Source organism: Poeciliopsis prolifica, unplaced genomic scaffold, assembly GCF_027474105.1.
Source record: "Poeciliopsis prolifica strain line A6 unplaced genomic scaffold, Auburn_PproV2 SCAFFOLD126, whole genome shotgun sequence".
NCBI classification, from domain to species: Eukaryota; Metazoa; Chordata; class Actinopteri; order Cyprinodontiformes; family Poeciliidae; genus Poeciliopsis; species Poeciliopsis prolifica.
The window spans coordinates 374,665-389,935 of NW_026562501.1; the positions used below are offsets into that span (position 1 = coordinate 374,665).

At 43.9% G+C, this 15,271-nt stretch overlaps 1 protein-coding gene across 1 annotated transcript; it reads right to left on the reverse strand.

Moving 5' to 3' along the window:
• Positions 1-5,663: 5,663 nt before the first annotated feature.
• Positions 5,664-14,399, reverse strand: LOC129355193 (polycomb group RING finger protein 5-A-like). Its single transcript, XM_055024737.1, is given in 10 exon segments — positions 5,664-5,982; positions 8,487-8,576; positions 9,231-9,292; positions 9,295-9,328; positions 9,407-9,564; positions 9,637-9,696; positions 10,161-10,216; positions 10,295-10,391; positions 11,081-11,606; positions 14,254-14,399. Coding segments are annotated over 9 exon segments (720 nt in total). The 5' UTR covers positions 11,196-11,606; positions 14,254-14,399; the 3' UTR covers positions 5,664-5,934.
• Positions 14,400-15,271: the final 872 nt, after the last annotated feature.

Consider the following 15,271-nt stretch of genomic DNA (forward strand, 5'->3'; position numbering starts at 1 on the left):
GTAAATTCCGGTTTCAACTACCACTGCTGAAAAAATTGTTTTTAAGTAAATGTGTTTCTTAAAAGTGACGGATTAAAGTTACAGTGAGCACCAGTTTCCCCGGATGAGCCCCCAGTAAATCAGAATGACCTCTGACCCAAGGCCTGTCCGCAGTCACACCGTAACAGCGTCTGAGTATTTATGAGTCACCAGCTTCAAGTGCAGCAGTTGACTCAGAACCTGAACGTGACGTTGCCTGGAATGGGCCACCAGCGTAGAACGAGGAGCTGGTGGGAACCTGCAGCCGGTGGGAACCAGCAGCCGGTGGGAACCAGCAGCCGGTGGGAACCAGCAGCCGGTCGGAACCAGCAGCCGGTGGGAACCTGCAGCCGGTGGGAACCAGCAGCCGGTGGGAACCAGCAGCCGGTGGGAACCAGCAGCCGGTGGGAACCGGCAGCCGTCAGGAACCTGCAGCCGGTGGGAACCTGCAGCCGGTGGGAACCAGCAGCCGGTGGGAACCAGCAGCCGGTCGGGACCAGCAGCCGGTGGGAACCTGCAGCCGGTGGGAACCAGCAGCCGGTGGGAACCAGCAGATGGTGGGAACCAGCAGCCGGTGGGAACCAGCAGCCGGTCGGAACCTGCAGCCGGTGGGAACCAGCAGCCGGTGGGAACCAGCAGCCGGTCGGAACCAGCAGCCGGTCGGAACCAGCAGCCGGTGGGAACCTGTAGCCGGTGGGAACCTGCACCTGACTGGACTGCGCCGGACGGTACTGATGGATCTATAAAGCAGAGAACCCAGAAACAACAACAGAGATTTAACCCAATGTTAGAACTAATAAAATGATCCAACAGAACCAACTTATCAACTGCAGAACCTGAAAAGCAAGAAAATTCTCCTAAATCTACTTATTAAATTAAATACAAACAGTAAAATACAAATGAAAGAGTTGAAATTAAATAAAACAAATAATTACATCAAATAAATGAAATTTCTGATCTGAGACTTTAGTCCTCTGGACCTGGAGATGTTCTGCAGCTGGCAGAAAGCCGACCCGGTTACTGTCTTATGTGGCTCTGAAGGTTGAGGTCAGAGGTCAGAGGTCATTCTGACACAGCTGTAATAACTGAAGCTGAGTGTTGACTCTACGTCGTTCCTCTTTAGGTTTATGACAGTCGCTGAACTTGCTTTTCTTGCTGTCTGTCTGTTTCTTGCGTCGCCCTGAAGCAGCTACTGGACCTCAGATCAGCAGCAGAACAACAGAATCTTCTGCAGGGTAAAAATAACCGAGCGGCTCAGACTGTAAATAACACAAACATCATCAGGATCAGAGACGTTCCTCTCCTTCCCTGACCTTCCCTGCTCTCCTGGAGCAGCAGACGGATATTTAGGTCTCATTAACGTCACAACCTGAACATCCAGACAGGAGTGGCAGAAATAAACCAGGAGCAGATAAAGATGTTTACATGTTCTGGATCAGTGAGGCGTTCACCCGTCTGCTGTTTGAGTGGCATCAGGCTGGCTGTTGAGAGGCGGGTCGGGTCAGGTCAGGACGCTCCGCGTTTCAGAGGGACGTCTGCAGACGCTGGAGCAGGTTCAGCTTAAGGACTGCAGACACAGACTGATTCATGTTTGAACAGTTTAGTTTTCAACTACAGGGACTCAAACTGCCTTTCTAAGGGCCGGGGGCCCGTAGCATGTAGAGGTTTCTCTGCATGTAGAGGTTTCTCTGCTTCAGCATGTTAGAGCTCTGTGTTTGAGTTCAGTCACAATGTCTGACAGTCTGGTTTTAATCTGACAGCTTCCTGACTGAAGGACGGAGTCGGTGAACTGGGAGGACGAGCAGGAGAGAAACACGTCCCTGTCCTCCTGTCCAGTGTTGTATAGTAACGAAGTAAAAATACTTCACTACTTTAATTAAGTATATTTTGGAGTACTTCATACTTTCCTCAAGTATGAACATTTTTGATAACTTTCACTTTTACTTCACTACATTTCCGAGCTTAATTTCATACTTTTACTCCGATACATTTTCAATGTGTGGTTTAGTTACTCGTTACAAAAAAGCGAGAGACAAACGCAACTGTTTTAATCCCACCTACTGACCGACTGCAACAAAGTCTGTTAGCCTGGGCTTGTTCATCTCCACCAATAGGATGCACAGGTTTCTCCTCCCCACCTACGTCAGAAAGTCCAGCAAACAGTCTGATTGGTTTTTGCTCCGTCTGTGTAGGTTTGTGCCGTTAAAATGTTCGATTGAGCAGCTTTGGTTTCCGAGAGATATTAAAAAGATTTTTTAGGCCATCCAGATTTCACCATCCCCGCATTTTGCTCCAAAACAAACCGAAGTGGGCTGGTTCGTTAATGCTCCGTTTGTGCAGGTTTGTGCCGTTAAAACAAACGCAGCAAAGTTGTTTTCAGTTTGGATTTTGGCTTTTCCAATATCCGGTGTGAGCGGCGCCTAACTCGAGGTTGATCCGATTCACGAACGCTAATTTGGGCCAGCCGGTCTCTGGTCTCCCCCTTCCTCAAGGTGTCAGAGTTTCACTCAGGGAGAGTCAACAAATTTTACATCCAAACTCTCCTGAGAAACTAATGGAAATAGATTTCTTGCCTTGTGGCCAACTGACACTAAATTCATGACACAAAATATTGAGTATGACTACGTCATACAAGCTGCAAGCCTAATTTTATCTGAACATAAACGAAAACAATAAATTAAGAAACGTCATACTCAATATTTCCTTCAGTCTGGATCTTAGGATATGGCTGGTTTTTATTTAGGTTTTATTCAATAGTTTTATATTTTACTACGTCATACTCAATATTTTGTGTAATATTTTGAGTCATACTCAATATTTTCAGTAATTGTAATCTTAAAAAGTAAATATTTTGGATGGACTAAAAAATAATTTTCAATATCTCGGAAACCAAAGCTGCACAAACTGAGCACTGACCAATCAGAGTATTTGCTGGATTATTTGAGTAGGTGGTGTCAGCTTCACTGAGGTCTGTTTCTCTTCTCCCATTAAACACCAAGTTAACTAAAATCTCTCCCTCTTCAGATGTCAATAAGCTGCATTTCCCTCCCAATTCTTTTTTCTTTTGCATAATAATCAGTTGTTGCACCTATAGTGTGTGAAGTAGAGGAATCGTAGTGGTTTTTTTTCTTCATGTTAGTCGCATTTTCTGTACCGACTATTTATTTTTTTCATTTTCAGCACTGACCTTACTGAAAGGGAAAACTTGAGGCTCATAGAAACTTTGTATTTTCTATCCTGGAGGGTATACTAAGAAGCTGGTTCAGTTGTAAAGCAGGTTAAGTTAATCTAAAGCAGGTTAAGTTAACCTAAAACAGGTTAAGTTAATCTAAAGCAGGTTAAGTTAACCTAAAACAGGTTAAGTTAACCTAAAGCAGGTTAAGTTAACCTAAAACAGGTTAAGTTAACCTTGTAGGTAAAGCACCTAATTTTCTTAACTAAATGATGCTGCAGGTTTATCTATTAGCAGGTTTTATTTTGCCTGCACTTGGTTCTGTTCATTATTTTAAGTGTATTTAACAAGTTTACCAAAATATAAAAAATGTCATTCAAACTGCATTTGACTTGTTTTACTTTTTACTTTTCATTATATTACTTGAGTTCATACATTTTTAAAGTAATTTCCAGACTTAAGTACAAGACATTAAGACTTGAACTCAAGTAACATTTCAATCAGTGACTTTTACTTTTACCAAAGTCATATTTTGGAGCGGTACCTATACTTTTACTTGACTCCGAGATTTCAGTACTTTATACAACACTGCTCCTGTCCTCCTGTCCTCCTGTCCCCGTGTCCTTTCAGAGTCACAGTCCCTGCACTGAGAGCCTCTGTGTCCAGGTTCTGGACAGCGTCCAGCGCTGCAGGGTGAATTCAGCTCGTTCTGGACCCGGAGAGGAATCCTTCAGTCTGGATCCGTTCAGATTCAAAGGCAGAATCAGCTCAGCGTCACGGGGAGGACAGATCCACCGGATCTGCTTCACTGCAGCAAAATTCATCAAATAAAAATAAAAATAATAAATCAGGTAATATGAAAGAAGTCCAAATACACATTTACATTTTCTGGAAAACTTGTTTTATGCTAAAGTTTTATTTTGATGTATTAGAGATGAATTTATGCTTTATCATTTTTATGTCTACTACATTTACTATTTTTTTTAATATGACAAGATTATATAAGTTTTTTTCTTTTGTTAGTTCATTTTCTCAGTGAAATAGAATTTTATTTATGTCATAATTTATTATGTAATCTTAGGATATTTTCTGGTTTTTATTTAGGTTTTATATTTTATAAATAGGAGTATTTAGTGTTCTAATTGTTTAGTTTTGAACCCTGACATGAACTCTTCTTTCTCCTGAGCATCTTTAAATAATCCATTAATCTGAGTTTGTCCCTCTGATCCGGATCGGGTCGGGGGTTCAGTGGGTTCAGTCAGAACCACTGGACCCAAAGTCTTCCAGCCCAGAAGTGATCAGTTACTAGTTACTTTTACTCGATTACATTTACTTGAGTTTCTTTTAAAAATATTTATACTTTTATGAGTATTTTAACATTTTGGTCCCTAAAATACCAAAATTTCCAGTTCATATTTTTGTTTGATGATGTAATTTTTGAACATTAAATGATAATTTAATCAGTTACTTGGTACCTGAGTCGACTTTGTGCCAAATATTTTTTTAATCTTGAGTAACTATTTGGACGCATCCTTTTATTTTTACTCAAATAAAAATATGTTGCTGTAATGTTAGTCTTACTTGAGCTTACACCTGAGTCTTACACCTTCCTGTGGAAGGTTCTGGTCTGAGTTCTGGGTGCCTGGAAACCTCCAACCGGAACCACTTCATTCTGGGCGGAGCGACGATGATGGAGGAGCTCCATCACAAGCCGTTTGAGGTTCAGATATTTTTCTCAACCTTTGACGTTTTGTGTTCCTCTGAAGGGCAGCATCAGTCTGTCAGTCAGACCCAGCAGGACGTTTGTCCTGAATACGTCCAACTGGGACACAAACAGCTGGCAGGGAGAGAGGAATCCTCTGGAAGGACGAGTTTGAGGAAAGGTTTGAAAAACAGCCAATGATGAAACAAACACAGGAGTTAAATCAGCTGGTAGAAAGAAGTCACTGGTTCAAATCTCGGCAGGTGAAACCGGAGCTGCAGGTCTGACTCCACCTGCTTCCTTCAGGAAATCAGCTCTTAGTAAAGCTGCAATGATTACAGCTTTCTGATTCCGATTTTGGCCCATTTTTTGGAACTGACTGGATCTGGTGTTAAACTGTTATGAGACACCTTCACTGTTCCAGTATTGCTTTACTGAAGAACAGCTAATACCTGTGAAACCATGAAACCTTGTTCTAACTGCACATGAAGTAGAGCTGTGGTGATTTTCACGGCTCTGTGGAGGTAAATAAAATCAGTTTCACATGTCAATATCAGACAACGTTATGGAAATTATGATTTCTTGGAGGCTTTAATCAAAGGCGCCAACAACAAAAAAAATCACCAGATTTTTATGACTCGGTCAGCTACTCTACAAAAACAGACTATTGTGCTGTGAAGTTGACAAATACGTTTTAGATTTTATGAATCCAAACGTCTGGAGGAAGCTTTGTTATTTCAGGAAGAATAAAACCAATAAATGGAGACGAAGCAGTAGAAAATCAACATTTAATCTACAGTTAGTTAGACAGGCAAACTGGAGATATGATCGTTCCAAACAGGATTTTAGGCACAGGGACGTACATTTAAAAATAGCATATATTATAGCATATATTATTCTATGTAGCATAAAGGCTTTTCAACACAACAACAGAAGCACTTCATCATTGGCTGTACAAAAATACATCTAAATCTCTCTTTATCTGCACTTTTAGGCGTGTCTGTGTCAGTGTTGTACGGATGCGTGTTTGTGGTCCTGCTGCTCAGCCGAAGTCGATCCGCGGCCGGTACTCCAGAACCATCGGATACGTCTGAGAGGCAGGGAGAAAATCAATGTTTAGGTCGAAAAAACACATCAGAGGAAAAACACTGCTGCAGTTTGTGGGCAGGATGCCATTTATTAATAACTTTTATTTAAAAAAAGGAAACATTTAAAATGATTAATACTCATGACAGAGAGAAACCCTGTATGAAGTCTGATTTCTGGTTCTGGTTCTGGTGAAGCTTCTGTCTTTTTCTTTGTGAATTAAAATCATTTCATCATATTTACTTTAATCAGCCAAACTAAACCCTGATCCACTGGACCAGTGAGGATTGGGCTTCCTGTTCCGGCAGAACCGGGTCAAACACAGTACATGTACCTTCAAATGGACAATCATTGATTTCTCTTTATCCCGTATTGATTCCAGACTCAAAGAAAGAAATCCAGGTTAAATTTATGAATTTATTTAGGATTGTTGTAACTGAGAAGCTGCAGCCTGATGGATGAGAAAACTAAACCTGTAAGAACACAGGACGTTCATCCAGTGTCACCTTCACTGGATCTGGATCACTGACACGATCCAGATCCTCACTTTCTGGAGGAAAGTTTCTTTTTCAGACCTGCTGATTTAATCAGTTTATTTTCAGTTATTCACACATTTTTTATAGAGCTCATCTGAAATGTTGGATGCTACTTGATATGCTATTGGCTGATGATTACAAAGCAGCCAATCCAGAAGCGTCATTCATTTTCCTCGACACTGATTGGCTGAACCTCTAACAGTGGACAAAAGGAAAACAGTAGCTGGTTTCTACAGAGGACATTAATGCATATTAAGATATATTTGGTGTGCCTATATTAATAGTGTTTCTAGAGCTTTTTAGAGCACATAGAAACACTAGTAGTGATTTTATTCTGTCGCCCCCTGCTGGCCAGGAGGACTGGATGCTGCAATTCAATAACTCAATACTCTTTTAAACTAATTTGAATAATTAATTGAACTTAATGTTTGTTTTATAACCAGGATTCATGTCTGATTGGGATTTAAATGACTTATTTCTGGTAAAGTTTTTCCAGACAACATTTGTTGTAAATTAGAACCGAATATAATTTTAGATATGCACAGTTGTCTCTGATCCCTGTGATAACCGTCGTTTCTGACATTTTTTCAGTCTTCACATGGTTACAAACATCCCAGCATTTTAACCTGACTGGGTTCCATTACTGAGGTCCAGTCAGGTCGGTGTCAGGAGTCCAAACTGGATCATCCTGGAACCGGTTGACTGAATAATCAGGTGGAACATTTTTTCTGGACTTGAGGAAGGGATCCATTAGTGGGAGTTACATCCACGAGGTCATGAGGTCACAGCTGGAGCTGTGACCTCATGATCCCCCTGACCTTGAATCTGCTGCCCCCTGCAGGCACAGCTGTCAGCACAGCGTAGTTACCCTCAACCAGCATCTCTAACAGGCTTCATTCATAACCCAGACCTGTGCAAAAGTTTTAAACCATCTCCATCCAGGCACGAAGCTTTTATCTAACTGTTTAACTTGGAGCTGATCCAGAGTGGAGTCAGCTTCATTTTGTAGCTCATTTTCAGGCCCTGCAGCTGACAGATACTTTGATTAAAGAGTAATGTGGATGCTCCTGCTGACACTTATTATTATTCTCAGAGGAGGGAGGAGTAACTATACTCAAATTAGAGAAAAACAACTTCAACAGATTTTTACTCAAGTAAAAAGTAACCAACCAAAATACATAACTGATCAAACGATCAATTATTTTATATTTAAAAATTACACAGTAAAAATATAAAGATAGATGGACATTTTGGTATTTTAAGCACCAAAATTATAATAAGTCATATAAGTAACAAAAATAACAAAATCAGGCAAAAGACCATTTTCCATATGAGTTTCTTTCAATATAAAACTTATGAAACTGTTAGAAAAACTGCAGTTGTGTCTCTGTCTGGTGGAGTTCTGGTTGAAACTCCAGTGGATACATCAGCAACATTTACTTGAGTAAAATAATCCATAATAATCCATAATGATAATATTATGTTTTCAAAAAAGTTACTTCAGTAAATGTAGCTAACTACTACACAGAGTCTGGTAGCTGCTGGTTATTCTTATGCGTTGCTCCTGTGAGAAAACTAAACCCACTCGTTCATGAGAAATGTTCTACAGGTTCCAGTTTCTGCTGCAGGATCTGGACTTTCTGGCAGCAGCTGTAATATCTGTAGTATGACTGAACTTACAGTCAGAATCAAACTGTAGTTTGTGCTAAAACAGAGAAGTCAGTCAGTCAGCATCTGTTCATGTTTCACTCAAACCCAAACCCACAACCATCCGGCAACTTCCGCCTGCATCCCCACAAGCCTCCACTTAACGCCTCGAACTCAGACAAACACAGAGGACAGTGAACTCAGATCCAACTGCTGCAGCCTCTGGCTCCACGCTGCACAGATAAACGCCTTCCTGATAATTAATGCGTTTGCACGTGCATGCAGACGCGGTCGGCTGAACAGGAAGTGAAGGAGACTGGCTTACGTTCTCTCCATGCAGCCGCCACCGGGTCATGTAGATGAACTCTAGGGTGTGATCTCTGCCCATGATTTCTCCGTTGCAGAGCACATCCAGCTGGAAAAACGGAGATCAGTGAGAGTCTGAGTCAAAGGCTGGCTGGAGGGTTAATCACGACAAAGACGAGGAGAGGGGAAGTTTGTTGAGGTCATGAGTGGGAGGCAGCTCTGAATATGCTAACGAGTGAGGGTGTCTGGTTTCTGATCAGTCAGCAGGAAGGAGCCGTTTTATCCTGGCTGACAGGAAACAATGACTTATGTTTAAATATTACTTTTAGTTTCCAGGGTTTCTAGGTAACTTCTAGAAGCTCAAAATGTTCTTAAACACTGACAGGTCACCAGCGGACTGTAACATGATGCAACCTGTTCCTTTTCTAGACCTTAAAGTTTGACCTCTAAGTTAATGTAACCTGTGAAACCCAGAAAGTTACTCTGTAAGTTTCAAGAAAGGAAAACTGGAAACGCCAAAAAGTCACCAGAGACAATTCACCAGCATGGTCCCTGAATGCACCATGCATTTAGCAAGTTGCTAAAAATGCAAGAAGTTCCAGAAATCTGGCCTGAATCTGATCAGTTGCTCTTAAACTGTTTTAAACTCGTTTGAAACAACAGAACTTTCTGCACTATGATTGTCAGACTCTTAATCTTTCTTTTCCTTCCAGGTGATTTAGTGAAGTTTAAACAAGGTGCAGAAGAAGAAACTGGAGCTGACCTCATAAGAGCTCGGCAGCTTGAGTTTGAGACTGAGGAACTTCTTGATGGTTCCCACAGTGACCGGCTAGAGCAGCGGATGAACCTCTTCATCAGGTCCTGGTTGACAGGAGCAGAGCGCGAGTTAAAGGTCGGTCAGGTTAAAGGTCAGGCGCTCCAGCGCGAGGCGCCGCTCACCGTCACGCTGCTCTCCCCGGACTGCCCCGCGTTGTGCAGGCAGTCCAGGCAGATGGCGATCTGAGGGTCGCTCCTGTGGTAGTCTCCATCTTCACCGCCCTCACCATCGTCATCGGCGCCCCCAGAGGCGCCGCCGTCAGGAAGACACCGCAGGCTCTCTGGACACAAAGACGGGTCAGGGCGAGGATGAAGAGGAGTTCTGCTTCGTCAGGGAAACGGACCCGGCTTACCTTGGCCGTTCTCCTTCGGCTGGTTCTTCTTCCAGAACTCCAGTTCTTGCTGTTCCTCTTCTGGCTCACAGCAACCAAACAAACATTTACAGGAAAACATCAGAGAAAATGCTTCAAAATAATAAAAATAAGAAAAGCATCTGACTAAAATACCAAAGTAAAAAAGGACTTTCAGATCTTTTTATAGCTTTTGCAATTCCAGTTTCAGTTCAACCAACAGTAGAAAATAGTTCCTCATGAAAGTCGACATGTTAAATTATCCCCAGTCAGAAACATGAACCTCAGAGAAGAAACTCTTGCTCCGTTTATCTCAGAAGGATTACGTCCTACAGAGGACGATGGGTGAAGGACTTCAGGGACAATGAGACATGAGACAGTGGATGGACTTCGTCTCTGGTGTGTTTCCTACCTCTGATCAGAACCGACATCATGAAACTGACAATGTGAATCTCTCTAACTTCCTCAGCTCGTCCTGCTATCCCCAACAAACTGCAGAGACAGGTGGAAACATCTGGCAGACTCACTTTCTCTGAGTCCAGGCACCAGCTTGAAGATGATCTCCTCCAGGGTGTTGTCCAGCCTGAGCCCAGAGAGAGGGACAAACGTTACAGAACCAGCAGAAAGAACAGATAAAAACCCGATCAGCGCAGAACCCCACCTCAGCATCTCCAGCGGGTTGGTCTCATGGACCTGGATGCCACATTTAGGACAGTCATTGCTCTCCTCAAAGTGCTGCACGATGCAGCTCTTGCAGACTGCAAGACACAACGGCCCACACAGGTTCAGGACAATCAGCAGCAGGTGAGATCAGCGCAGAAACAACATCCAATCACATGATGCCACGTCTGACATGCTGGACAAACCCCGAGCTGTCAGGTTTGCTGACAAAAAGGCAGCTTTAGCAACCCTTTAAAAGGTCCTAGTCAAAGACCAGTCATTACGGTTCCAACTTGGAAATACATCCTCAAACCTCTAATGAAGAAATGGTGAAAGATCACAAGTTACTCAACAATTTCATTGATCCAGACTTTCCTAAAGTGTCAAACTTCAGAAATGTTATGGTTTAGATAAATCTACGCAAAATTTTAAGGAACTATTCTCCTCCCTGCTTCAGCCGGCAGTTGGTTCTGACTTTATGAACCATAAACTGTGACCTGAGGGAACAGGAAGCTGGGGGAACAGGAAGCTGAGGGAACAGGAAGCTGAGGGAACAAGAAGCTGAGGGAACAGGAAGCTGAGGGAACAACAGGAAGCTGAGGGAAGAGGAAGCTGAGGGAACAGGAAGCTGAGGGAACAGTAAGCTGAAGGAACAGGAAGCTGAGGGAACAGTAAGCTGAGGGAACAGGAAGCTGAGGGAACAGTAAGCTGAGGGAACAGTAAGCTGAGGGAACAGTAAGCTGAGGGAACAGGAAGCTGAGGGAACAGGAAGCTGGTGTTTACTCACAGGTGTGCAGGCACTCGGTGACTGTGGTCGGTTTGATCAGGTAACCTCGGCACAGGTAGCAAGTGATGAAATGGTTGAAATCTTTTACCAGGTGCTTCCGTCCCGTGGCGGCCATATTTGTAGTTTTCTGTGTGTCTGGAGTCTCCTCCTAGTGTCAGGAGACTCGGAGGTCCATTCACAGCAGCAGAGTCAGAAATGAAAGCGCAGTGAGCGTAACGAGCAGCAGAGCAGGTCAAAGGTCCTACTGTATGAAGTCCTGCTCCATAATGAGCCTGAAGTTCAGCAAACGGCACAATCCACTCAGACGTTATTCCATCGTCACCAAACCTCCGAGAAAATTCTTCTGGAGCGTCTGTCCGTCACACAAACACATTCCACAGATCCACAGCAGGAAAAACGACGACTCGGCGAGCTTCACCTCCCGGCCAGGAGGCCATGTTTAATCCTTCAGGGGTCAAAGGTGAGCTAATGAAGAGCCGGCGGGACGAGGTGGTGATGCTGACCTTTAACCTCTCACTGACCTCACCTGAGGAGACAAAAACAGACATTTAGAAAAGCAGAAATCAAGTTGAGTTGACCTGTCCCCATCTGATGAGTCATCACTTCAACCAGCTGCAAATTCTGATTCATTTAAAATTTAAATGAATATTTAAATTTTAAATATTCAAATCATGTCTTTGAAGACAAAGAAACAAAAGTCCAATATCGAAAAGGAATCATAATTATTCTATTGATCATTCTGATGATTAATCGATTAATTGGATAAAAATGCAGATTTTTCTTTACAGAATTGTTTTGAATCTTAAATGCAAAATTTGTTGTATTAAAGTATTTATTTTTGTTTGTTTTGACCTTATTTCTTTTTAGTCTGTATAATCATGTTAACAATTAATTAATTGTTAAATTAGTTGACAATAATTGATTAATCCAATTAATCATTTCAATCATAATGTATTTCAGTTAGAAATAAAAATAACTAGACAACAACATTTTGTTTGTTATTTTCAAAGTTCTCCACTTTATAAAGAGGAACATTTATTTATGGAAGTAGCATTTAAGCTGCGTGACTTAAACCGGATCGTGACCCATTCCTCTGGACTGGATGGTTCTGTTGGACCTAATTGCCAGTAAACGTGCAGAACGTCATAATGAAACCCGTCCAGCAGCAGAAACGTCTCCGCTGACTTTATTTACCTCGTCCTGGTGAATCATCTCCACTTCTGCTCTAATCTTAGCTGTAAATTAAAGTGAAGAGCAATTAATGTCAGAGACCAACGAGTTTCACCACAGACTGATTTATTAAATGAGTCCAGCCTGAGACTAAATCATAGGAAGAGACAAGCAGAAGATCCACAGCCAGAACGAGTCCAGCTGGGAATCTGCTGGAAAAACTCACATTCACAGGATAAATATTGAGTCATGCTCTGTTGACTAATTTACAAAATTCTCCAGGTGGATAAAAACTGGATTTCAGTGACAGGAAGAGGAAACTCAGCTGGACTGACTGCAGAGCAGAAACAGGGTTCAAAGTTCAACCGGCTCACAGGAAGCTGGACTTTGTGAAATATTCAGAAACCTTTTGATTTTACCTCCATATGAATACTGAATGTATCCAAACATCAGAGTGTTTGCAGTTTTTGTTTAGATCAGGCCAGAGAGCAGAGGTGCAGCCAGACTCCCATCACTCCCAGTCGGTTCCGCCCAGAATGATTCTGTCGGGTCTCCAACAGCAACACATCCAGGTTTATTTGGTTCTGACTCCAACAAGGTTTCATATCATTTTTACACTCCAGCTGCTCGTTCGGCTAAATTCTGGTCTGTTCTTGTTTTAATGTTGGCAGAACTGCCATCAGATTCTTCCTTCTTATCAGAATCCATCATGGCTGCCACTAAACAAGCCTCACATGATAATCTGACATCTGCAGCATCAACAAGGTTTGGCTGATAACATTTTGCAGTATTATTGTGCTAACAGTGAATGTGACAATAAAGGCTACTTATTGAATCTCTGTTTCGGTCGCTGCATGACTGTACCTGGAAGGTGAAATGCATTGTGGGCCTTTTAGGTTCCTTCCTGTAAACTCCTGGAAGCATTAAGCAACACGCTTAATGCTGATCTGGAGACTTTCACATTTATGTGTGAAATGTTTTAGTTTGGTTCTGTTGAGTGTAAACTGGTGAAATATGACCAGAACCAGAACTGAGACCAACGAACCAGAACCAGAGTTGGACCCGATGGATGAATAAATTAATTTAATTATAAACAATCCTCAGTTTCTTCAATTTACTAATCAAGTGAATCTAATTGGTTTCTTGTTAACTGCAGCAACGTAAAAGCCAAAAGTTTCGGAACCGAACGCTCAGAAACTTTTCACCTGTTCATTGATGACGTCAGCCTGTGTCATGGTGCAGCTGTCCAATCAGGAGCGCTGTGGGTCAGAGTCCTGACCTGACAGGCTCCTGCCTGTCAGGTCAGATTGAAGCGAGTCCTACTTTCCTGTCAGGTGCCGCCGCGCGCGCGGCCGCTGCGTGTCGTCCAGGTGTGTGTGTGCGCGCGCGCGCGGCGCTGGTCCTCCCGCAGAGCTGGATCCAGCCAGTTTTACTGCTGCGACCAGAAACTACCCCGAGTCGTTTCTCCTGCCCAGAATCCTCCTCGGTGTCCGACACAAATAACCCGCGACGCGCGCGTGCGCCTGCCCACTCCTTCGCGCATGCACGCACGCGGAGTGGAACTGCTTATCTCATCGTTCAGGCGCGTCACGCTGTACGTCATCTGTGTCAAAACAACATCAGCAGGCGCCGCGCTGCGCCGTGACACACATGCGACACGTGCACGCGCCGCGCTGACCCAGGTCTGCACGATCCGCCGTACACGCGCGCAGATTCGCGCGCGCCGCTCGTCTACGGACGGTAAAAGTTACGGAGGATGACGTCACAGGCTTTAAACGGAACCAAGCAGCTCGATTTGCATGAACGCATCGCGATCCCGCATGTGCGCGTGCGTGGCAACGCACTTTGCGTTTCGGTGGGCATGGTGGGGGGGGCAGAGGAAGAGGAGGAGGAAGAAGAGGAGGTCCAGCCTGCCAGGCAACGTCAAAGTTTGTCCAGAACGCGGCGACGTCAGAGGATGAAGAAGATGAGAAATAATCAGGAAATAAAAACACGCGGCTCACCTCCAGCGGGACGTCCACCATGACGCCGCCTGCGCGTCCCGCTCACTTCAGCCCGGCCCGTGGGCGCCGTGGGAGGACAGAACACGGAACTGGTCGGCTCGGTTCTGCCCCAGTCCGCCCAGCAGTCAGTCAGTCAGGCAGGCAGGCAGGCAGGCAGAGAGCAGCGGTGGGCGGGGAGCCACCAGGCAGGCAGGGCGAGGAAACTGAAAGCGATTGTGTAACAGTGACTATCGGCCACAACACACACACACACACACACACACACACACACACACACACACACACACACACACACACACACACACACACACACCTCCCCCCTATACTTCCCCTTCCCCCCCCACTCACACTCACACATACAGAGCTGTATCTGCCGTGAGGAGATGAAGCTGCAGTTTGTTTTATTCTGATGTTGAATTTATCCAAATGAAAGATTCTCTAATAAACAGGAAACCATTAAAGATCTGGTATTATCCTTTATTCTAACTTCTTTACAATTATTCCTCTCATCAAACTGCAGTCCTCCAGATCCGCTGGATATCCTGCAGGTTTCAGATGTGACAGGACAAAACACTGGAATCAAATGGATTCATTTCCTCCATCTTGTGTAGATAAATTCTCTAATGACCTCATTATTCTGTTCAGGTGCTGCAGCAGAGGCTCATCTAAAAGCTGCAGGGCCCTGGAGGGCTGGAGTTCAACACCTCACACCAAACTGGAACCTGAACGGATTTGAGCACCAGGTTCATGAAGTTCTCCACATGGAGCATTAAATCAGGAGGAGTGAACCTGGGTCTATTTGGTCCTTCGTTGACTGTGGAAGCACCACTCACGTTAACGGGTCAAACAGTAAAACTTTTACTTTGTTTGCAGAGAGAAGTAGGCTTCATCGTTCAAGCGCGTCACGCTGTACGTCGTCTGTGTCAAAACATCAGCAGGCGTCGCGCTGCGCCGTGCCGCGCCGTGACACACATGCGAGACGTGCACGCGCCGCGCTGACCCTTTGCTAGATCCGCCG